Source organism: Hyla sarda, chromosome 1 (assembly GCF_029499605.1).
Source record: "Hyla sarda isolate aHylSar1 chromosome 1, aHylSar1.hap1, whole genome shotgun sequence".
NCBI lineage: Eukaryota > Metazoa > Chordata > Amphibia > Anura > Hylidae > Hyla > Hyla sarda.
The window spans coordinates 281,084,233-281,110,831 of NC_079189.1; the positions used below are offsets into that span (position 1 = coordinate 281,084,233).

The window sequence follows — 26,599 nt, forward strand, 5'->3', positions numbered from 1 at the left end:
GTCAGGATATGAGGACGGGATATGATGACAGGATGTGAGTTTGTGATATAATGATGGGATATGAGGATGACATATGAGGACAGGATATGAGGGTGGGAGATGAGGATGGGATATGATGATGGGATATGAGGATCGGATATGAGGACAGGATATGAGAGCAGGAGATGAGAATGGGATATGAGGTCAGGATATGAGGATGGGATATGATGACGGGATATGAGTTTGGGATATAATAATGGGATATATGAGACAGGATATGAGGGTGGTTGATGAGGATGGGATGTGAGGTCGGAATGTGAGGATGGGATATGAGGCAGGATATGAGGTTAGGATATGGGGATGGGATATGAGGCAGGATATGAGGTAAGGATATGAGAATGGGATGTGAGGACGGGATGGGAGGACAGAATGTGAGATCGGGATGTGAGAATGGGATATGAGGATGGGATATGATGACGGGATATGAGTTCGGGATATAATGATGGGATATGAGGATGACATATGAGGACAGGATATGAGGGCAGGAGATGAGGATGGGATATGATTATGGGATATGAGGACAGGATATGAGGACTGGGTATAAGGATGGGATGTGAGGATGGCATGTGAGGTCTGGATGTGAGGACGGGATGTGAGACAGGATATGAGGTTAGGATAGGAGGATGGGATATGAGGATGGGATATGAGGACAGGATATAAGGACGGCATGTGAGGAAAGGGATGTGAGGAAAGGGATATGAGGATGGGATATGAAGATGGGATATGAGGACGGGATATGAGGATGGGATATGAGGACAGGATAAAAGGATGGCATGTGAGGAAAGGGATATGAGTGATATGAGGATGGGATATGAGGAAAGGGATATGAGGACAAGTATTTTCTCCTATGTTGCTTTTCCTCCAACACAAGGATTAGGTAGGAAAAACCGAGCAGTGCAGACTCAGCTAGTATACAGAATAAAGTTGGGGCAGAAAATACCAGTATAAACCAGTGAATTTCTTGCTGCCCAAGTGGTATTATACAGGTCCCTGATGAATAAACTATATTACTCCTATCAATATTCCTGTCATGGTCCTAATTTTTTAGCCCTCTTTTCATCCACCTATAGAGCCTCAAATATTATAAAGTTGAATTTACTCTTTTTCCCTTTCCTAGATATTCAATAAGCTCTGATTTTGCTGTTTATAAATACTTTCCTCTTACAACAGGTGCTAATGATGAAGTACATGGGATGACATTGCCTGAAGATAACTTGGATACACAACAAGCCATACTTGAGTCTCTATCGCTACGTGCATGTACTTCCAGTCCTCCTCTTCGAATAATTGTGAAATATGGAAATCTTGAACACCAAAAGGTAAAGTGGACAGGGGAGTTCATACTTTTCAAGGGGGTTCTCTGAGACGTGTGTGTTGATTCTCTTCTAAGACAAGCTGCCGTACTATTACATGGACAGTATACATACCTATAGCAGTATACATACACACACTCATTAGTAATGTGTTCCGAGCTGTATGTGGCTTTTTTTGCACCGTTATCTGTAATTGTTATTGGTACCATAGCTTGTATTGCTTTTTATTTCATTCCATTTACTTTTTAGGAATGTGATGTTGCCAAAAATGAGTAATTCTTGTATTTGGGTTCAGACATTTCCAAATGTGCAATACCAAATATGTGCTGAGTTTTTTTTTGTTTTTTTTAAGACTATACTATTTTATTTGAAAAATGGGAAAGGGGATTGATTTGATTATTTATACCATACAAGTAGATTGACGATTGTACTGATCAGTGCTATCCAATGCAAAAGATTGCAATAAATAGTCTTGTGCAGACTTAAAATATGTAAAAAGGAAAAAAAAAGTTTTTTAAAAATGTACAAGCCCCTCCCTCAATAAAAATTAAAATCATCCACCTTTTTCCATTTTACAAGTAAAAAATAAATATATTTGATATCGCCATGTTCTGCAAAAAATTAGCTCTGATACAGTCACTTATATGGAAAAATAAGAATTTTATAGGGGTCAAAATAGGGTAATTTTAAGCATAGTCATTTTCTTGAACATGTAAACTTGAACATGGGTATTGTTTTAATCAAAGTTGCTACATTACATTTCTTTTCCACTTGGCTGTGTCCTTAAAGGCTTACAAAAAAGTACTGAACTGCCTGTGAAGGGCTGTACTAAGAAAAAATCTGATTGGTGGGTGTTTAACTTCTGGCACCCCTTCAAATCAAATCAAACTTGTCCCCAACAATCTAAAAAAAAGGCCATTCCTATACTGAGATATTATATGGATGCTGGCTATAATGTTAACCAATTTTGTTTCTCTGTCATAAATTATGTAATTTCAAATAGGGGGAAAAAATCTACAAGAAAAATGCACATGGGACTACTGTAGTATGCAAAATACAATTTTTAATAATTCAAACACATGTTTAAATCTTACAATTACATTAAAATAATAAACACAGCAACTGAAAGAGGAGCTCACATGGTATTCCTGGCCAATATTACCTCATACAGATATCAAATAATGTATAACACAGAAGGCGTGACAAGGTTAAATTACATACACACCATCTATTAGTTAGGACATCCATTCCCAATTGGGTTTCCCCGGAACCTTGGGGTACTGTTAAGAACTGCTGGGGGTTCCGCGGGCTCCAACAGGCACATTGTTTTATTTTTTATTTTTTAAATCTCCCGCCCTGGCCTGAGCGTCGCGTTACCCTGCCGGCCTGCCTGATGTTACCCGGCCGGCCTGCATGATGTTACCCAGCCCCCCGCAGAAGGACGGCTCAGCTCAGCTTAATTAAGGTACTGCACCCTCTCCCCTCTGTCACCCTCCTTTGTCACCCCTTTGTCACCCCCTGTCCACTTTCCTGTCATCCATGTCCACCTTGTCCGCCCCTGTCACCCATGTTCACCACCCCTTTGTTAACCCTGTTCACCCCTCTGTTAACCCCTTTCACGCTTGTCCCCTTTCTGTCATCCATGTCCCCTGTCACCCATGTTCACCACCCCTCTGACCACCCCCCAATCTACCCCTATCACCATTGTTCAACCCACACTATTCACCCCTCCATCCCTTTGTCACCCCTGTGTCCACCCCTCTGTTACCACCTTGTTACCCCTGTCAACCCCTCTGTTACCACCTTGTCACTCCTGTCCACCCCTCTTTAACCCCTACACCCCCTGTCACCCATGTACACTCTCCTACACCCCTCTGTCACCCATGTACACTCCTCTACACCCCAACACCTCTCTGTCACCCATGTACATGCCTCTACACTCCTCTGTCACCCATGCACACTCCTCTGTCACCCATGTACACTCCTCTGTCACCCATGTACACTCCTCTACACCCCTCTGACACCCATGTACACCCCTGTCACCCATGTACACTTCTCTGTCACCCATGTAAACCCCTCTGTCACCGCCTATGCCTCCGTCTCCCATACACTCTTCTACAACCATCTGTCACCCTATACCCTCTGTCATTCCTGTACACCTATGTCACCCATGTACACTCCTCTACACCCCTCTGCCACCCATGTACACTCCTCTACACCCCTGTCACCCTTGTAAACTCCTCTACAACCCTTTGTCCCCCATGTACACTCCTCTACAACCCTCTGTCACCCATGTACACTCCTCTACACCTCCTGTCACCCATGTACACTCCTCTGTCACCCATGCACACTCCTCTGTCACCCATGTACACTCCTCTGTCACCCATGTACACTCCTCTACACCCCTCTGACACCCATGTACACCCCTGTCACCCATGTACACCTCTCTGTCACCCATGTAAACCCCTCTGTCACCGCCTATGCCTCCGTCTCCCATACACTCTTCTACAACCATCTGTCACCCTATACCCTCTGTCATTCCTGTACACCTATGTCACCCATGTACACTCCTCTACACCCCTCTGCCACCCATGTACACTCCTCTACACCCCTGTCACCCATGTAAACTCCTCTACAACCCTTTGTCCCCCATGTACACTCCTCTACAACCCTCTGTCACCCATGTACACTCCTCTACACCTCCTGTCACCCATGTACACTCCTCTGTCACCCATGTACACTCCTCTACACCCCTCTGTCACCCATGTACACTCCTCTACACCCCTCTGTCACCCGTGTACACTCCTCTACACTCCTCTGTCACCCATGTACACCCCTCTGTCACCCCCTATGCCCCTGTCATCTATACACTCTTCTACAACCATCTGTCACCCTGTACCCTCTGTCACCCCTGTACACCCCCGTCACCCATGTACACTCATCTACACCCCCAACACTACTCTATCACCCATGTACACCTTTCTGCACCCCTCTGTTACCCCTTTACACCTACACACCCCTGTATTCTTCCTCACTTCTAAAAGGGGAATCTGGAGGCTGATGCTGGTAAAGTGCGGAGCCTAATAGGTTTGTTTTGCATGTTTAACAGTGAAGTATTGTGGCTTGTAGAAATTGACGGCATGGACAAGATGGAGAAGAGAAGGAAACAACACTGATTTTATAAGACGTCACGTGTGAGTTGCTGTATAAAGCAGCTCTGTAATCTACATACCCACAGATAAATTGATGTTGTACATTGCATTACGGTAGGGGTTCCCCATGAAAACATTTTTTTTCCCGAAGGGTTCCCTGAGCCCAAAAAGGTTGAGAAACACTGAGTTAGGAAGTACAAAAATTGCGATTACACTAAACGACAAACTCAGACTTTAAGAGAGCATAAATTGCATACTGCAAATTGCAATAAACCATTAAATTGCAGTGCATACCATCAATATCATGTTTGCCACAGAACCACGGGTGCACCAGCCACTACATATGTTTCAGTATAATCTGGCAAGAACATGGGTTTTCCTTTAGTGATACCAAAACATATGTAGGGGCTGGTGCTCCTTTTGTTCTATGGCAAATGTGATATTGATGGTATGCACTGCATTTTAATGGCTTGTTACTATTTGCACTATGCTTTTTATGTTTTCTTAAAGCCTGAGTTTGTAGTTTCGTGCCATCACAATTTTTGTACTTTCTACTAGATGGTGATCAGTCTGTATATTCTTCTCCTTGGTCATGTAAGAGTTACAGGCTTTGACCAATCAGTAGCTAGTGGGTTATATTTCTAAGCTTCAGCCTTCTGGAGCCCTATCTTTAGATTTGTTTGAATTTTGAGTATTCCTCCAAGGTTAGGTCCTGTCCCACATAGTTGTGTGCCGCTAACTTGGAGTCTATTTGTATTTTGCATTCCCTCAGAGTTTGGGTTATGTAGTTTATCCTGTCACTCCTATGGTTAAATTTGATTCCTGAACCTCGCTTTGCCCCTACTATAGAAGTCAGATTGGTTCTTGTTTCTAGTGTAAATTAGTTCTGCGCATCCTGATCTTGCTCCATGTTCAAATCTGTGGGTCTTTATATTTATTGGTTCTTATGCATCCCTTTTTTACAGTGTCTGACCTCAGTTTACTTGCCCATCCCCTGCATTCCTGGTTTTGTCTCCCTGTTAAATTTCTAGTTATCCTTTCTTGTTCATCATATCTGCTGTTTATCTTGCTCTGGTTTCTAGGCTGTTATCTATATGCTACATACCTGCTGCAATGTTTCCCTGATTCTACATTGAATCCCTGTGTGACTTGTGTGTCTTCAACCTTGTACAATTCTTGTAAATAGTTTTGACCATGATGCCCCGGAGCTTTAGTTAGTGTATGGACTACTGCCCAGTTGTAGAGTCACCATTTAAGGGTGGCTGTGCAAGTAGGCAGGAAAAGAGGTTCAGGGTCACCTTAAGGCTCACTCTTCCCTGCCCTATGTGACGTCCATACATGACAGTGTGTATGTAATGTAACTTTGTCACACCATTTGTGTTATACATTGATCTTTATTTAAATATTGGTATACACACTCATGCAGTCATGGCCGTAATGTTGGCACCCCTGAACTTTTTCAAGAAAATGAAGAATTTCTCACAGAAAAGGTTTGCAGTAACACATGTTTTGCTATACACATGTTTATTCCCTTTGTGTGTATTGAAACTAAACAAAAAAAAAAAAAAGGAGGAATAAAGCAAATTGGACATAATGTCACACCAAACTCCAAAAATGGTCTGGACAAAATTATTGGCACCCTTAACCTAATATTTGGTTGCACACCCTTTGGAAAAAAATAACTGAAATCAGTCCGATAGCCATCAATAAGCTTCTTACACCTCTCAGCCGGAATGTTGGACCACTCTTCCTTTGCAAACTGCTCCAGGTCTCTCTTATTGGAAAGGCGACTTTTCCCAACAGCAATTTTAAGATTTCGCCACAGGTCAATGGGATTTAGATCTGGACTCATTGCTGGCCACTTCATAACTCTCCAGCGCTTTGTTGCCATCAATTTCTGGGTGCTTTTTGATGTATGTTTGGGGTCATTTTCCTGCTGGAAGACCTCGGACGCAAACCCAGATTTTTAACACTGGGCTGTACAGTGCGACCCAAAATCCGTTGGTAATTCTTAGATTTCATGATGACTTGCACACATTCAAGGCACCCAGTGCCAGAGGCAGCAAAACAACCCCAAAACATCATTTAACCTCCACCATATTTCACTGTAGGTACGGTGTTCTTTTCTTTGTAGGCCTCATTCCATTTTCATTAACAGTAGAAAGATGTGCTTTACCAAATCTATCTATCTTGGTCTCATCTGTCCACAATACATTTTCCCAGAAGGATTTTGGCTTACTCAAGTTCATTTTGGCAAAATGTAGTCTTGCTTTTTTATGTCTCTGTGTCAGTAGTGGGGTCCTCCTGGGTCTCCTGCCATAGCGTTTCATTTCATTTAAATGATGATGGATAGTTCGTGCTGACACTGATGCTCCATGAGCCTGCAGGACAGCTTGAATATCTTTGGAACTTGTTTGGGGCTGCTTATCCACAATCCAGGCTATCCTGCGTTGACACCTTTCATAAATTTTTTCTTTTCCTTCCATGCCCAGGGAGATTAGCTACAGTGCCATGGGTTGCAAACTTCTTGATAATTTTGCGCACAGTGGACAAAGGCAAATCTAGATCTCTGGAGATGGACTTGTAACCTTGAGATTGTTGAAATTTTTCCACAATTTTGGTTCTCAAGTCATTAGACAGTACTCTCCTCTTTCTGTTGTCCATGCTTAGTGTGGCACACACAGACACACAACACAAAGACTACGTGAACTTCTCTCCTTTTTATCTACTTTCAGGTGTGATTTTTATATTGCCCACACCTGTTACTTGCCCCATGTGAGTTTAAAAGAGCATAACATGATTGAAACAATCTTATTTATCCACAATTTTGAAAGGGTGCCAATAATTTTGTCCAGCCCATTTTTGGAGTTTGGTGTGACATTATGTCTAATTAGCTTTTTTTCCTCCCATTTTTTGTTTCGTTCCCATATACACAAAGTGAATAAACGTGTGTATAGCAAATCATGTGTCACTGCAGCCTTTTTCTGTGAGAAATACTTCATTTTCTTGAAAAATTTCAGGGGTGCCAACATTTACGGCCATGACAGTGTGTGTGTGTGTGTGTATATATATATATATATATATATATATATATTGTAGGGAACAGCTCACAAGGTGGGGTCAGGGATGACAATATTCACACATTCGCACAGGCAGCGGGTTTCAAAAATCCAAGAGGATTTAAATGGTTTGGGCACAAAGCACAGTGAAAACAAAAAAAACTAAAGAAACTAAGCCTGTCTGTCTCTAATTAAACATCAAGATACCTTACTATCCCACTACACGCTAGCTCACTGAGTACAGAAACCTACCATGGAGCAGAAGGGCAAGGAATTTTTACCTCTAGTATGAGGGTTTTTTGCCTTCCTCTGGATCAACTCAACTCAGTAGGGACTCATTAGGGTTATAGGTTGAACTTGATGGACTCTGGTCTTTTTTCAACCTTATGAACTATGTTACTATGTTACGCCTAATGACTGGCACCAAGCAAAATAAGTTGTTCATAGGGAAAGGCTCAACCCTGGTGGGTTTTAAGCTGAAATGCTGGCTGTAGCTGCTCCTCATCTCATTCCCTCCCCAGTAATTGTGGTGTCCCAGCACAAGTGGCTTTCCCGTGGTTGAGGACGAACTCGGGCAGCCTGGCAGCATATAGTGTTGGGCTCACTAAAGTTCTTTAGTATAGCAATTATGTGAATATTATAATATAAGAATAATATATTCTTATATTATAATATATATCTTCTGAAATTAATTTTGTGTTCCATGTATGTAAGTTTAATGCATTACTGTGCCTTTAAGTATGTGAGCAGAAAACCCCATGTGAGCCAATGAGACTCTAAAAGTCCCCTCTGTATAGTGAGGTACAGGGGGGAGTTAGTCGTTCACTCTAGTGTCTAGTTCATGGTAATTCACCCTAGTGTGTGCTCCTGAGCAACAGCTAAGCTCAGGTGTGCTGTGTTATGTGTCCAAAGCAGAGGCCTACTTCAGTTTACTACTGGTCATCCTAGAAGTGTCACTCTCGGGGAAGATTCATGCCTCTGCAGAATAGTTTAGAGTGCCTTAGAAGGACCCTAGCTACCAGAACCTCAAATTCTACAATTCCGTCCGGTGAAAAGCACCACAAGTCTAAGAACTGCAACAAAGTTTGTAAGGGGTACGCTAAACTCTAAGGCAAGCTGTTTGCATTATACCAACTTCCCATGCTCAGTAAAAGCAGTTAACCGTAACCTGACATTGGTGTGTATATTGGCTCATCGTGTCTGGCCGAGGAAGACTGCCTCCCACCTTTGGACCGCGGATCGGATAAAAAGTGCCCTGGCATCACGAAGTTAACAAGGTACGTCTACCCACACACAGTGGCCGCCACAGAATGAATATAGGAAGCCTCATGTGAGAACACCTGGGAGTAGAGAAAAAACATAGTGGACTAGGGGTATGGAGTGGATCTCTGCCAACCTGTCCTCCAGTCCAGGAAATCCAGCCTATGTAACTTAAATAAAAGAGCCCTAGCAGACTATGCTCTGCTTAAAGCAGCATGTATCCTCCTGGATTTCCCCTCCCATGCCTGGCTGAAGAAAGCAGGCGAGATATACACCCCATCCACCACTTTCCCATACATTTTACCACATACACCCCCCTCTTCTCCAGACCAGTGGTCTGGCCATTTTTATTAACCATGTACACCCTGGAGAATGCATGCACATTCCCTTGTATTCCTTGGTCTATGCTCCACTTTAAAACTGAAATTTTGTAAGGAGAGAAACCATCTGGTCACTCTTGCATTTTGTTCCTTATTTTGTTTCATCCAGGTCAGAGGAGCATGATCTGTCACCAACACAAATTTTCTACCCACAGCACTGGCTGTTCACACAGGGCAGACTTTAGTCTCTGAAAAGCCTTTTCTGCCTCTGGGGTCCACTTCACCATTACTGGCTTACCCCCCTTCATTATGTCTGTCAACGGTGTTGCAATTGAGGCAAAGTTGGACACGCATCAACTGTAGTACCTGGTAATGCCAAGGAAGGCCTTCACCTGTTTCTTTGCTAATGGCCTAGGCCAGTTTTGCATGGCCTCAGTCTTATTGATCTGGGGTTTAATCAGCCCTCTACCAATAATATAACCCAGGTATTATGCTTCCTTCAGACCCACTGCACATTTCTAAGGGTTTATGGTTAGGTCCGCATAAGTGATTGAGTCTAACACGGCCTGTACCTTACAGAGGTGACTTTTCCAGTCAGACAAAAAAATTACCATATCATCCAGGTAAGCAGCGGCATAATCACGATGTGGTCTCAAGATCAAATTCATCAGCCTCTGAAATGTAGCAGGGGCCTCATGTAACCCAAATGGCATCACAACATACTGGAACAGGCCTCCTGGAGTGGAAAATGCAGTCTTCTAGCCTCCTCAGATAACGGTATCTGCCAATAACCCTTTGTAAGGTCAAGTGTTGTGATGTATCTTACCCTCCCAAGCCTCTCAATCAGTTCATCTGCACCCAGTAACTGTGTAAGGGTGTGTATATGTAGTGTTTTACTCTTTATTTTGTGTAAGTGTAGTGTAGTGTTTTTAGTGTACATGCGCATGGTTGGGTTTTCAGCGTGTTTCCCGCTCAGAGCGGGAAACTCGCTGTAAACTCAATCATGTGCATGTACTTTGAATTTTTGCGTGCAAACCTCCAGCCAAACTCCCAGCATGCACCTACACAGTGTTGTTGTTGGAGTTGGAGTTTTGCTACAGCTGAAGGCAAACTGGTGGGGAAACACTGCGTTAGGTAACAGACTAACTCAATGTTTCCCCACAGGTGTGCCTCCAGTTGTTACGAAATTACAACCCCCAGCATGTACCGTCTGTCAGTGGTCTCCAAACTGTGGCCCTCCCAATGTTGCAAATCTTTAACTCCCAGCATGCCCAGGCATGCTGGGAGTTGTAGTTCTGCAACACCTGAAGGGCCAGATGTTGCAGAACTACAGCTCTAGACATGTGCAATTAGTTTCGGCACGAATGTCTAATTTACCGAATGTTACCGTTTTCGGGCATTCGGACCAATCCGAATGCACGAAAACATATTTTGAACATTCCCGAATAGCCACGATAATATGAATAGCAAAATAACGAATGCATTCGTTATTTACCGAATGCATGCGGTAAATAACGAATGCATTCCTTATCCCTAAACGAACGTAAAGAATTCATTCTAATAAAAATAAAAATAATAAAAAAGATACAGTAGTGATGGAAAAAATTGTATCTAACGAAATGTATCTTTTTTATTATGAAATGTTTATTAATTTTTAAACAGGGATCAATTTATGTGAGCGGATAAAGAACAAAAAAATGTAGCCGCCAATAATAAAAATGTAGTGTGTGCGTGTTTTTCACTTTGTATTTTTTTTTTATTTTTTTTTAGGGTAGTACTACTACTCCCAGCATGGAACACACTGTTCCATGATGGGAGTAGTAGTTACCTGTACTAATTGACAGATCGCCGGGGTCCCTTGCGATCCTCTTGTATAATGTATAGGTGCGGCTGCCGCTCTTCTATAGTCCCCTGCACTGACTTATATATACACCTATTCATATTTCCCGCAGAGAGCTGTGATTGGCCAGATGGTTCCAGCCAATCACAGCTCTCTGTGAGAAATAGGAATATGTGTATATATACGGCCGTGCAGGGGACCATAGGAGAGCGGCCACCGCATCCATACATTATACAAGAGCATCACAGCGGGTGTCAGGAGTGATACCCTCAGTGATCTTTTCTTAACTACAAGCACTACTACTCCCAACATGGAGTTCACTCTGCTCCATGCTGGGAGCTGTAGTACCTGCATTCATAGACAGATTGCAGCGGGTGTCAGAAGTTACCCTCGCTGGGATACATCTATTAATGCAGGTACTACAGCTCCCAGCATGGAGCAGAGTGTGCAGAGTGTGCTTCATGTTGGGAGTAGTAGTATCTGCAGTAAGGGACAGATCCCAGCGGATGTCACTCCTCCTTACACCCGCTGCGATCCTCCTGATGTGAATGTAGGGATCAGCTGTTCTCAAGGCTACAAAGCCGGGAGAACAGCTGACGCTGAGCCGTAGGTATACATTGTGTACCTACTGCCCAGCAAGAACTTACAGTGAGCCTGCAATGTGTATACAGTATACACATTGCTGGCTCACTTAACCCCTTGCTGAGCTGTGCGCTATGCGCAAGCCCAGCAAGGAAAGAGTTAACTTACACTGCTGGACAGTGTAGGTTAACCCTTTGGGCGGTATACACTATATATATAGTGTATACAGAAGACGAAGTCCGCTTACTTCCCTCGAGCAGGTCTGTGTAGCTCCGCCCCTAGTGATGACATCATTAGGGGCGGAGCTACATAGAGGATTCAAGCTAGTCTGAAGCTCTGTTCACATTGTGCGTTTTGGATTATGGGAACAGACCCTTCTGCCAGTGTTTACCCAGACAGGCAGACTCCAGCTGTTGCTAAACTACAACTCCCAGCATGCCCAGACAGCCCAAGGCTGTCTGGGCATGCTGGGAGTTGTAGTTTTGCACCAATTGGTGGCCCCCTGTTTGGGTAGACATTGCATCATGGGTGCTCTCCTCAGTGGACAGTGCCAAAAATGTGATAACCAATTTTTTGTGTTTTATTTTCTTCTCGTTTCAGATCCGTGTATGCAGAGGATTACGGCGGATTCGATGGATTACGACGGATTCATATATTTTTTCTTTTAATAAAATGGTTAACGAGGGCTGTGGGGGAGTGTTTTTCAAAATAAAATAATTTTTCCAATGTGTTGTGTTTTTTTAAAATTGAATTTTCAGGCTTAGTAGTGGAAGCCGATCTTATTGACGGAATCCATTACTAAGCCAGGGCTTAGCGTTAGCCCCAAAAACAGCTAGCGTTAACCCCCAATTATTACCCCGGTACCCACCGCCACAGGGGTGCCGGGAAGAGCTGGGACCAACAGGCCCAGAGCATCAAAAATGGCGCTCCTGGGCCTAGGCGGTAACAGGCTGGCGTTATTTAGGCTGGGGAGGGCAAGTAACAATTGTCCTCCCCCACCCTGGTAACGTCAGGCTGTTGCTGTTTGGTTGGTATTGTGCTGAGAATGAAAATACAGGGAACCCTATGCGTTTTTAAAAAAATGTATTTAAATAAAAAAAAATTTAATAAACGTATAGGGTTCCCCGTATTTTCATTCCCCGCACAATAGCAACCAAACAGCAACAGCCTGACGTTACCAGGGTGGGCGAGGACCATTGTTATTGTTATTTTGCTTTCTGCGATATAGCGATACAGCCCTCGGGAAAACATGCGATTATTTGCTCGGGTCTGCTCCCGTGGTGGGGGCCGGCCCGAGCAGGTAAAGACAAAATACTTTAAGGGGTATGCCGCCCCTAGACATCTTATCCCCTATCGAAAGGATAGGGGATAAGATGTCAGATCGCCGCGGTCCCGCTTCTGGGGACCCATGGGATCCCCGCTGCGGCACCACGCTATCATTACAGCACAGAGCGAGTTCGCTCTGCACGTAATGATGGGCGGTACAGGGGCTGGAGCATCGTTACGTCATGGCTCCGCCCCTCGTGATGTCACGGCCCGCCCCTTTCAATACAAGTCTATGGGAGGGGGCATGGCGGTCGTCACGCCCCCTCCCATAGACTTGCATTAAGGGGACGGGCCGTGATGTCACGAGGGGCGGCGCCATGACGTCACGCTGCTCCGTCCCCCGTATCGCCCGTCATTACGCACAGAGCGAACTCGCTCTGTGCTGTAATGATAGCGCGGTGCCGCAGCGGGGATCCCAGGGCTCCTCAGCAGCGGGACCGCAGCGATCTGACATCTTATCCCCTATCCTTTGGATAGGGGATAAGATGTCAAGGGGCGGAATACCCCTTTAAAGTCAGTGTTTCCCTACCAGGGGGCCTCCAGCTGTTGCAAAACTACAACTCTCAGCATGCCCGAACAGCCAAAGGCTACAAGGGGGAGCGGAATGTGATATGGAGGGGGGGGGGGGAATGTGACAAGGGAGGGGGAATGTGATGGGGGGAGATGTGAAATGAGCGGGGGGAGATGTGAAATTTCAATGCAAAAAATTGTACCACTTTTGGTAAAAATTTGGAGATATAATCATACCGCCAGGGAGGTTAATGCTGGTACTACAGCTCCCAGCATGGAGCAGAGTGTACTCCATGTTGGGAGTAGTAGTGCTTGTAGTTAAGGAAAGATCACTGCGGGTATCACTCCTGACACTCGCTGTGATCCTTCTGTATAATGTATAGATGCGGCGGCCGCTCTCCTATGGTCCCCTGCACGCCGTATATTTACACATATTCCTATTTCTCACAGAGAGCTGTGATTGGCTGGAACCATCTGACCAATCACAGCTCTCTGCGGGAAATATGAATATGTGTATATATACGTCAGTGCAGGGCACCATAGAAGAGCGGCCGCCGCATCTATACATTATACAAGAGGATCGCAAGGGACCCGGCGATCTGTTAATTAGTACAGGTAACTACTACTCCCATCATGGAACAGTGTGTAGTACTACCTAAAAAATTTAAAAAAAATAAAAAAAAGTGAAAAACACGCACACACTAAATTTTTATTATTGTCGGCTACATTTTTAGTGCTTTACTCGCTCACATGAATTGATCCCTGTTTAAAAATTAATAAACATTTCATAATCAAAAAGATACATTTCGTTAGATACAATTTTACACTACTGTATCTTTTTTATTATTATTTTTTTTTATGGTACCCTACAAAATTTTAATAAAAAAGGTATCTCCATAATTTTTTAGGATCGATAAAGTCCAAAAAAGAATAAAAAGATTTACCCAAATGTACCCGAATACCAAATGTATCCGAAAAATCTAAACCGAAAACCGAAAAAGAAAAAACAAAACGAAAAATTTTCTTGTGCACAAGTCTATACAGCTCCCAGCATGCATGGACTCCCTGGCATCAGATTAGTGCGCTGACTATACAGGCTTTCTTGGCAGGAATAAGCATAGTGCAAATTACAGCAATCAATATTGCTACAGCATAGAATTAAACTGTTTAATTCCACCTCTGCGATATGTGAGGGCATTGAGACATCAACCTTGTTGCTTTGTGATTATTCTGTCAACTTTTTTCACTTCATAGTAGTTATTGGCTGTAAACCAGTCAAATGGTGTTTTTTCCACAGGTTTTCAATGCCAGACAAACATGCACCAGATTTTCAAAACTCCAGGCACCATCTGAAAAATCTGGCACAAATAGCTTTGTTTGTGGCGCTAATAAAACTGCACTAAATACACAAGTCTTTGAATATGTCCCCGACAGCATGCATACATGGGAATACAGCCATTTGAATACAGTGAATATACATTTGGATATGTGAATACAACAGTATCTCTACGTTGTCTATTCTTTATTGCTTGGCGACTAGCCTACTTTGTGCCTTATTGGCCAAGCAATGTTTTTTCATCATTGAAATAATAAGGCTATGTTCACTCCATATTTGACTAATTACTCACAGAAAAATATACTATATGATATAATTTTTTTGCATTGGCATTAGAGATTCGTCACGAACTTCTCGGCTCGGCAGTTGATGACTTTTCATGTATAAATTAGTTCAGCTTTCAGGTGCTCCGGTGGGCTGGAAAAGGTGGATACAGTCCTAGGAGATTCTTTCCTAGGACTGTAGCCACCTTTTCCAGACCACCGGAGCACCTGAAGGCTGAACTAAGTTAAGCAGGAAAAGTCATCAACTGCCGAGCCGAGAAGTTTGTGACGAATCGAATTTACTGTAAGCTCGCTCATCTCTAATTGGCATACATCAAAACTGTTAGTTTGAGGTATATGAGAAGGAATACTCCAGAATTTTAGAAGGAACACAGAATAAATGTAATCTATCCTTTTTAGTTTTCTATCATTGGAGTTGGAGGAGTGGAATTTTGTTGACTTTTACTTTTCTTTGGTACCATTTTTGTTATGGGATAGGACAGAAATAAAAAAAATAAAAACAGCAATTTTCATGGATTTCACCATGAGAGATTGATAATATTTGTTACGGCTGAGGTGAAGTGGATCCGCTGTACCTGTGTGGATGATGACATGGGCCGTACCAGGGAGCGGACTCTAAGGTGCCGCTGCTTTTCACCAGAGCCCGCTGCAAAGCGGGATGGACTTGCTGCGGCAGGCGGCACCCAGGTCGCTACCCCTGATACGACTCGTCCACATTGGCGGCAGAGGTTAAAACGTGGTACTGGAAGGATAAGGCAAGGTGTAGTCAGGACAGGCAGGAGGTCAGGGTAGGCGGCACAGTAGCAAGGTCAGGTCACGTAGCAAGAGGTCAGAGGGCAGGCGGCACAGGAGCAAGGTCAGGTACGTAGCAATAAAGTCAGATACATGGCAAGGCAAGACACAAACTGAACAATTTCTCTTAGGCTGATAAGGCACATAGATCCAGCAAGGGTCAATAAGAAGTGCTTGTACTTATAGGGTCATGGGGCAGCAAGAACCAATTAATTATGTACTGTCCCTTTAAATTTCACATAGCCGGTGCGTGCGTGCCCTAGGAGGTGGGAACGCATGCGCCGGCATGCAGGAAACTAACGGTGACAAAGAGGAAGGTGAGGAGTGTAGGACAGGATGCGATCGCATCGCGTGGTGTGCATCGCAGCACGGACAGTACAGGCAGTGCCGGGCAAAGGAGAAGAAGTGCGTCCACGGACAGCATGTCTAGCGCGGCGCAACTCCTAACATTATTATATTTTATGGTATGTTAAGATCATCAGAATGGTAAAGAAAGGGGATTTAAGTGACTTTAAATGTGACCTGGTTATTGATGCCAGACAGGCTGGTCTGAGTATTTCAGAGACTGTTGATCTACTGGGATTTTAACAGCCATCTCTAGGGTTTACAGACAATGGTCCAAAAAATATTCAGTTAGAAGCAGTTGTGTGAACCAAAATGGCTTGTTGATGTCAGAGAATAATTGGAAGACTGGTTAGAGATGACAATAAGTCTCAATTCCAATTGCAACATTCTGATGGCAAGGTCAAAATTTGGCGTAAATAACACCATAATAATAACACGCATAGATCCATCCTGCCTTGTATCAACGGTCCAGACTGATGGTGGGGGTCTAATGGTGTGGGGGACATTTGTTTGGCACACTTTGTACTCCTCAGTACCAATTGAGCATTATATAAATGTCATAGCCTCCCAGAGTATTATTGCTGTTGCTGATGTCCATCCCTTTATGACCACAGTGCATCCGTCTTCTCATGGCTATTTCCTGCATTTTATACTGCGGACCAAGTTTACTGGAGCTTTAAAAGGAAAAGGAAATTGTACTTATGGTAATACTGATTTGTTTTATTTCCTTTACAGGCTGATGTTCTTGGGTTTCCACTGCTGGCAAGTAAACCAGACTTAGATGTTTTTAATATAACCAAAGATTTAAAGTCAACAGCAGAAAATACATTTTCTAACCTTTTCAGTACTGTGTTAAAAAGTAAAAAGGCACTTCAACCAGGAAGTTGCGTTGAATTACCAACTGCTGAAGCAAACTATTCCTTGAACTGTAAATATGTGATCTTCATCAATTGTAGCTCATGGAGTAATGCTTGTGATTCCCCAGAAAAGGTAAGATATCAATATTAATGGTTATGTTGTTAATAATATTCATTTATTTCAGGAGGTTATCTTATTTTATTACTGTGGTGCCAGTTGAATACACCTAGTGGTGGTCAGATTTACATCTCAAATGACTGTAGGCATAAACAACTCAAGCCCCCTCCCCACAAAAAAGTGAGGGAGGGAATGTTTTGAGGGAAAAAAAAACACTTTTTATTGAGAACAAACACAAATAAATAAGTTTTGCACATTTGCTAGCTACCAGTTACAGTACAGTAGGTGTGCTGCATGCCTGCGGTATAGTGCACTGCGGAAATTATTTATACTCTAATTAATTAAATATATCAACTGCCAAGTAAGGTTGGCGCCTTCTTTTTACCATGTAAACTTACAGCTTCCAGTAGGACTTGACCACAGGTAAAGGTATGCTGGGAGTTATTGTTTCACTTATCATTGCTATAGACCTTACAAGTGAACACAGCACTGATAGGACACAGGCAGAATCCTATTGAGGCAGATCCTCATCCTCTATACTAGGAAAGGATTTTCACAGTTCTAAACACTAATACTGCCGTACACTGTGGCCCCGAGTATAATACTGTCATACATAATACTGCCTCACACTCTGCCCCTGAATATAATTCTGCAATACACTGTGCCCCCTGAATATAATACTGCCACATACTGTGGCCCCTGAATATAATACTGCCACACACGGTGGCCCCTGAGAATAATACTGACACATACTGTGGCCCCTGAATATAATACTACCACATACTGTGGCCCCTGAGAATAATACTGCCACATACTGTGGCCCCTGAATATAATACTACCACATACTGGGGCCCCTGAGAATAATACTGCCACATACTGGGGCCCCTGAGTATAATACTGCCACATACTGCGGCCCCTGAATATGATCCTGCCCTTTGTTCTCCCCTTCCGATATCTGTCCTCCAGACCATTCTGCCCCCATTCAGACCCCTTTGCCCACCACCCTCAAGACTCATCTGTTCCCTCCAGACCCCTCTGTTCCCTCTTCCAGACTTTATTCCCTGCCAGAATAAAGTCTCCATGCTGGTGCTCTCTGCATCACTCATGTACATTTACAGGGGAGTCAGGCTTTAGGCACTAGAGAAGCAGGCTGCTTCTAGTGCCTAACACCTGGCTGCTGGCTGTGCTGACTCATCCTCCCGTCTAAGTGTAGGCACACAGCAGAGAGTACAGGCTGTAACGTATAAACTTTAAAAGTATGTCAGGGTGGTGCCCCTATACAATACAGGCTGATGTACACTTACAGACACAGTCGGATCCCCTCTTTTTAACTCTGGTGGCCTAGACGTACCCACCCCCTTCCCCCTAGGTGTTCAAGGACTTTGCAGAGTTGTCTGGCTGTGTACTTAGGGTCAATGGGGGAGATTTATCAAAACCTGTGCAAAGGAAAAGTTGCCAAGTTGCCCATAACAACCAATCAGATTGCTTCTTTCATTTTACAGAGACCTTGTTAAAACTGAAAGAAGCGAGCTGATTGGTTGCTATGGGCAACTCAGCAACTTTTCCTCTGGGGGAGGTTTTGATAATTTTCCCCCAATGTCTTTGTAAAAGTTTAATATTTTGCCCAGACACTCTGGATCAGAGCATTTTGAATCAGGTTTTCAAGTATATCTGTACTTTGCTCCATTTAGCTTTTCTGCAACCCAAACCAGTCTTCTGCCCCAGCCACTGAAGAACACTCCCACAGGATGACGCTGGTCAGGAGCAGTACTGTATCTGGTTGTTTTCAGACGTGATGCTTAAAATTGAGGCCAAAAAATCTTGGTTTCATCAGATCAGCGAATCTTGTTTCTCACAGTCTGGGGAGGAAAGGTTTCTTTCTGCCATAAAACCCAGATTGCAGAATGTCTCAGTGATGATTGACCTTCTGGAAATTTCTTCCATCTGCACACAGGATCTGTGGAGCTCAGCAAGAGTGACCAGTGAGTTTTTGATTCCCTCTTTTATCATGGTCTTTCTCTCCCGATTCCTTAGTTTGGTGGGATGACCAGCTCAAAGTGGAGTTCTGGTTGTTCCAGACATCTTTGACTCCAGTACTTTAAAACTGATCCCTTTCCGCAGGATAGGGGACAAGTGCCTGATCGCGGAGGTCCAAGCACTGAGATCCACCACGATCTCCAGGGTAGGGCCCCGTCTCTTTCTGTGCATGGAGTGACGTGTTGGCATTGGATCTTGGTCACTTCTGTAACCAAAGCCTTACAAACTCCTGATAAGTTTGGAACAGACAGCTCTAAAAGAGTCCTGGTTGTTCCTTCTTAAATTTAAGAATTATGGAGGCCACTGAGCTCTTGTTAACTTTCAGGGCAACAGATTTTTTTTTGTACGCTTCCCTAGATCTGTGCCGCCACCTGTTTAGAAGCTCAACAGGCAGCTTTGTCTGCCCCATGTATTAGTTTCTGCTCTTATATCCTTTGCCATCTCTGAGACCTTATAAAGAGAGGAGTGTTTCTTTTCAAATCATGATCAACCACCTGAATTTACCACAAGTGACTACAATCAAGGTGCAGAACAGATAATCAAGAGAAATGGGAGCCCTCCCCCCATCCCAAGCTAAATTTAAAGTATCATAGTAAAATGTCCAATATTTTAAAATATATGTGTGGTGAAGCCACAGGGTGTCTCAGGGTGCAAAGGTGAGGTGGATGGGGCAGATGATGTAGCCCAGGGGCAAGGTGTTATTAACCCCTAAATGTTCGTGACGCCAGGGCGTGATTTTCCCAGTAACCACCCAAACGGTAGTACCGCTATCCCAATGTTAAGCAGGTCAATAATAGTCCAAGACCAGGTAAGGGTTAACGGTAGCTTTACTGAGGTAGACAGATGGAAAAAGTCTTTACAGCTAGGTCAGTATCCCAGAGATGTGGCCAGTAACACAGAAGGACTTCGCAGCTTGCTGGGACTTGTAGTGACTTTGACAGACTTTAGGGCAGCCACGCTGACTATAATAGACTTGACTGTAGGTAGTGAGAGCAGACATAGAAGACTTGACTTACTGGCATGTGGCTGGAGGTAGGCTTGAGGCCTCTAGATGTGCTGGACACTAGCTCTGAGACGTCTGGTCTTTACTATACCTCAGCAGGAGTGATAAGAGAGAGATTGTAATGGCTCCCCCTCTTATAAAGGGGGGCTGAGCCAGAAGCCCATAGGTCAAGCTGCAGGTCATCTGGTTAGCTGGTGCTCTCTGGGTAACAAACAAATCATGCAAACTCATTATCATGTGACAACTAAGTTCCTTAAAAGGTCCTTTATACATAACACATATAACAGTATACATAATACTTATAACTATGGGGGAGACACTGCAGGATAGCCCCTAGGACACAGAGGGACTCAACCTGACAGGGCCTAAGTACTGTACAGGACTATATCTGTACTGGAACATCACATTTGCAAATTTTATTTTAAGATTTTCATAGAGTGTAAAAAATGGAAAGAGTCTTAATATTTTCCAAATGCATAGTATATTGCTTGATGAAAGGCAAATTAAATGGAATGGAAAAATGGCGGGACCACAGGTGTGGCGGTGTAGGTTGGTGGGATCAGATGGTATTAACCCCTAGTGTTTGTGACGCCAGTGTGGTTTTCGGGTTCCGGAACACCACACGCCCGGATTCTCCACTATCCCAATTGCTAGTAGTGAAACAAGAGTCCACAACCAGTTATGTTCAAACGGAGGCATTACTGAGTAGAAGACCGGTGTAATTATCTTCACAGCTAAGGCCAGATTTCCCAGAGAGGTGGCCAGGACCCAGAGGACCTCGCAGCTTGCTGGACCAATATACTTGTAATAAACTTGACTTGTAATTAGACTTGACTTGACTATGTGCAGGACTTGACTAGTTCCAGTGACAGCAGACATAGACTTAGGACTTACTGGAGAGATGGAAGCTTTGTGGCCTTCCGGATGCTGATAACTTGCACTGAGATCTCTGGTGGTTGCTGTGCTCAGTAGCTGATGGAATCTCGTCTGAGAGAAATTGTAATGGCCGCCCCTTTATATAGTGGGGGGCTGGACTAAAGACCATTGGTCAAGCTACGGGTCATAGGTTAAGCTGGTGCTCTCTGAGAGAACATGTGACAACAAATCATGTGACTGCATAACATAAAACGTGATAGCTTACACACAGGTCCTTGAGACCTTCCACAGGTCCTCTAGACTATCTATACATAGGGATCATGTCTAAGCATTAAAGTGATACACACACATTTATAAAACCAACAGGAGGAGACCTTGCAGGGGATCCCCCAGGTCACTGAGGGACTCAACCTGACAGGGCCTAATGGTAATACAGGACCATCTCCTGAACTGGGACATCACAACATTATTTAACCCATTAAGGGCTCAGGGTTTTTCCGTTTTTGCACTTTAGTTTTTTCCTCCTCACCTTCTTAAAATCATAACGCTTTCAGTTTTCCACCTACAGACCTATATGAGGGCTAGGTTTATGTGTTACTAATTTTACTTTTACTACAGTCATTTCACCACAAAATCTATGGCGCAAACCCCCCAAAAAAAATTTGTGGGAAAAATATAAAAAAATAAATAAATAAAATATCATGTCATTTTGTAATTTTTAGCGGCTTCCAGTGCACTTTTCGGTAAAATTGACACCTTAAGTTTAGTCTGTAGGTCCATACAATTACAAGGGTACCCAATTTACGTAGGTTTTATTTTATTATTCTACTTAAAAAAAAAAAGTATAACTACATGCACCAAAATTAGTATGTTTAAAATTGTCCTGTTCTGACCCCTATGACTTTTTTTTTTTTCTGCATACAGGGCTATATGAGGGCTCATTTTTTGCGCTGTGGTCTGTAGTTTTTATCAGAATTATTTTTGTTTTGATGGGACTTTTTGATCGCTTTTTCTAAAAAATTTTTAGGGTATACAAAATGACCCAAAAATATGTAAATTTGGACTTTGGATTTTTTTGCGTATACACCATTGGCCATACAGTTTAATTAACATTATATTTTTTATAGTTTGGACATTTACACATGTGGCGATACCACATATGTTTATTTTTTATGTTTACATATTTTTTTATGGAATTTGGGAAAAGGGGGGTGATTTAAACTTTTAGGATGGAAGGGGTTAATTTACATTTATTAACTTTTTTTTACAACATTTTTTTAGTCCCCCATAGGGGTCTATTACATGCAATCTTCTGATTGCATACACTGTTCAATGCTAAGCCATAACATTGATCAGTGTTATTGGCGTTCTGCTACTTCAGCCAGCTGAGCAGGCATCGAGCAGCAGATCACCGATCGAATGGCGAGGAGGCAGGTAGGGATCCTCCTCCTATCCTGTCAGCTGTTCGAGACGCTGCGATTTCACCGCGGCGGTCCCAAACAGCCCGACTGAGCTGCCGGGAATGGTCTCACTTTCATTTTAGACGCAGTGATCAACTTTGATTGTCACGTCTAAGGGGTTAATGCTGGGCATCACTGCAATCAGTGATTAGACACGGGTCCTGGCGGCTGATAGCTGCTAGGACCACCCGGCTAGGACACGGGGTCAGACCGTGAGCCCTCGTCATAGCAGAGGAGCTGGCGTACATGTACGCCCTGCGTCCTGAAGAGATTAAACTGCATGGTCAATGGTCTAAATGTAAAACAAAAAACTGTCCAGAATTGCAGATTTTTGGTTACTTTATATATCAGAAAATAATAAAAAAAATTAAAAAGTCCCATCATAACAAAAATGGTACCAATAAAAACTACAGATCACGGTGCAAAAAATAAGGCACCTATATGTATACGGGGCTGTATAAAAAAAATTCATACAGCCCTGTATATTAAGAAAAAGGGGCAAAAGAAAATGAGAGGCACTCATAAGGCTACACAGTACCCCTAGTGATGGACATTACTTAAGTACACCTATGATGATTGTGCATATATGGGGCAGATGTTGTAGCCATTGCGGCAGATGGTGTTAACCCCTAAATGTTCGTGACACCAGGGCGGGGTTTGCCCACCCAAAGGTAGCTAAGCTAGTCCTAGTTAGGCAGGGCAAATTAGAGTCCAAGGCCAGGTCAGGGTTAACGGTAGCTTTACTGAGGTAGACAGATGGTACAGTCTTTACAGCTAGGCCAGGATCCCAGAGAGGGGGCCAGTAACACGGAGGGGACCTTGCAGCTTGCTGGGACTTGCAGTGACTGACGGACTTTAGGACACCCACGCTGACTATAATAAACTTGACTTGACTGAAGATAATGACAGCAGGCAGAGATGACTTGACTTACTGACATGTGGCTGTAGGTTAGGCTTGAGGACTCCAGGTGTGCTGGACATTGGCTCTGAGACATCTGGACTGAACTTGACCTCAGGATCTAAGAGTGATTGTAGTACCTTCCCCTATTATAAAGGGGGGCTGAGCAAGGAGCCCATAGGTCAAGCTGCAGGTCACCTGGTTAGCTGGTTCTCTCTGGGTAACAAACATGTGAGTTGAACATGTGATCACCTTATCATGTGACTAACTAATAGATCCTCAAAAGGTCATTTATAAATAATACTATGTGGGAGACGCTGCAGGAGAGCCCCTAGGACACAGAGGGACTCAACCTGACAGGGCCTAAGTACTGTACGGGACTATATACTGGGACATCACATACTGTAAGAGCTAAGTCACTACCATGGTCACCTACCACTGTACAGCGGAATATGGCTCAAATATGCTTTATGAAATGGTGCCTAATAGGCACCATGCTGTTGGGTTTATAGCCCCTATGTAACGTCACACGTTTTACTTTTTGCTGCACACTTCGCTATTTAGTTCTGTTAAAATAGCATATGCTGGTATAAATCAGTCACTGGTTAACTCAGTTTGGGACATTGAAATGCTGAAATATACCTGTAAACTCAAGTATACAGTCAGGGGCGGACTGACAACACTCAGGGCCCCCGGACCAAAAAAAAAGTAAGGGCCCCCTGCAATGCTCTGCTGCTGGTCAAACTTCGGCCCCTATTCTACCCAAATCCCTTCACCATCCCTACACACAAAATAAACCACATTTTATGTATAAGAAAAACTTAAAACAGTTAGGTAAAATAATTTTCCATGACCAATAATACCAGTATATAAGGAGTAACTGGAGGCTGTGGAGTCCGCTCTCACTGAACATCCAGGTAGCTCACCTGTGCCCGGGACCGGCCGGTACCGCCCTCGGCCAAAAGTCCAATCAACAAAAGAAGAAGGTCCGGCACGTTAGGTGGTGGATGAAATAAGCTTTCCTTTATTCACAAATCTTGACACGATTCACATACAGAAAAAGGTAGACCTTTTTCTGTATGTGAATCGTGTCAAGATTTGTGAATAAAGGAAAGCTTATTTTATCCACCACCTAACATGCCGGACCTTCTTCTTTTGTTAATAAGGAGTAACTATATACCACCACACAATAACTGGATAATACCGCCATACTGTACTGAAAAAACACCACTATACACAGAGCAGTATACTATACAGGATCTGTGTACAATAGAAGTGATTATATACAGGACCATATAGCGGTAGATACCAGCTGTACCGAGATCTGTATACAATATAAGTGATTATATATAGGATCATATGGAGGTAGATATCACCTGTGCACAGGATCTGTATACATATAAGTGATTACAGTTACATCTAGGGACTCACAATTACATCTTTTCTGATCGGCGTTGTCTTTACTTTTCTTCTCCGTCCGGATCAGACAGCAATTTTGATCTCTTCACATCTGCAGGACAAACATGTTAAACATTTTTTCAGTGCCGCCCCCTACTCTACACAGTCTTTCCATCTATAAGCCCACAAACTGTAATAATGCGCTCCTTGGTGTCCTGCACAGAAAAAGGGCTGGTAGGTAGGTAGCCAGGTAAATTGTTAACTAGGTAGGTAGATCAAGAAGCCAGATATGTAGGTTGGTACGTAGCCAGGTAGGTAGGTAGGTTGCCAGCTAGGTAGTTAGGCAGCCATGTATGAATGCCAGGTATGTACATAGTTAGGCAGCCAGGTATGAAGGTAGTTAGATTGCCAGGTATGTAAGTAAGTAGTTAGGCATCCAGGTACAAAGTTAGGTAGCCAGGGAGTTAGTCGAGTAAGTAGCCAGCACCCCTTCAACCCAGTGGCGGATCCAGAGTCTAGTTTTGAGAGGGGCATTATGAAAAACCCCTACATAGGTAGTAGGTAGCCCTCCTATTAGTTTGGTAGTTTGTCCCCATATTAGCTAGGCAGGAACATAGTAGATACATTAGGTGTAGGCAGCAGAGTGGCCCCATAGTGGGTGCAGGCAGCAGAGTTCCCCTATAGTAGGTATAGGCAGTAGAGTTTACCCATAGTGAGTGTAGAAAGCAGGGTCCCCCCATAGTAGGTGTAGGCAGCAGGGTCCCCCCCACAGTAGGTGTAGGCAGCAGGGTCCCCCCCACAGTAGGTGTAGGCAGCAGGGTCCCCCCCACAGTAAGTGTAGGCAGCAGGGTCTCCCCCCCCCCCACAGTAAGTGTAGGCAGCAGGGTACCCCCACAGTAAGTGTAGGCAGCAGGGTACCCCCACAGTAGGTGTAGGCAGCATAGTTAAAGCCCCCCAGTAGGTGTAGGCAGCAGAGTGAGAGTCCCCCCCTCCCCCCAGTTGGTGCAGGCAGCAGAGTTTTTACCCCTCTCCCCCCCCCCCCCCACCCCTTCCCAGGATGAAAAATTAGAAATGTGCTCACCTGACGTCCCACCGGGCGATCTTCTCCTCTGGAATGCAGCAGGGGCCAGCCTCTTCCGTCCTCCACAGTGCAGGTGCCGATGAGTGACTTCATCAGCGCCTACGCTGCATGGGGGCGGAGGTCACGTCTCTTCTGTGTAAGTCGCAGATGTTACTCACACAGATGGGATGCCTTCTCCTGTAAGTGCGTTTACCGCACATACAGGAGAAGGCAGCGCTGTCTTCTGGGGATCCGGGACAAGTGTCCTGGATCCTCAGGAGCGGCGGGCCCTGTACCTGGCCGGGCCCTCGGACAATGTCCGATCAGACCAACCGGTCAGTCGCCCCTGTATACAGTAGTGTACTCACTGATCTAAATCCATGAGCCAGGTACACAATAACAACAACATAATAGCATTAAACATCAATATAGTGCTAATTAAAAGAAGACATGGTTAGTTGAAGTAGTGTTAGGCTAGGTTTCCACTTGTTTTTTTTGCAGTAGGGATGGGAAAATTGTTTTTTAACAATTTATAGCGAAATTTTTATACATTTGTAATAAATTGTGTGTTTCACTTTTTTTTTACTCTATTTTTTTTTATGTTTTAGGTAGTACTACTACTCCCAGCATGGAACAGACTGTTCCATGATGGGAGTAGTAGTACCTGTACTAATAGAAAGATTGCCCCAGGTGTCACTCCTCGATCGTCCTATCTATTGCAGAGATGCGGAGTG

The 26,599-nt window shown here is 43.8% G+C and overlaps 1 protein-coding gene across 11 annotated transcripts in view; it reads left to right on the forward strand.

Annotated features, from left to right (window-relative positions):
• Nucleotides 1-26,599, forward strand: part of LOC130368901 (protein mono-ADP-ribosyltransferase PARP14-like) — a 380,920-nt gene that overhangs the window by 291,876 nt on the left and 62,445 nt on the right. For all 11 annotated transcript variants that reach the window (XM_056573329.1, XM_056573349.1, XM_056573383.1 and 8 more), the window contains 2 exons: nucleotides 1,210-1,358; nucleotides 16,894-17,148. In XM_056573329.1, the coding sequence (XP_056429304.1) occupies nucleotides 1,210-1,358; nucleotides 16,894-17,148 (404 nt within the window). The remainder of the gene's footprint in view (nucleotides 1-1,209; nucleotides 1,359-16,893; nucleotides 17,149-26,599) is intronic.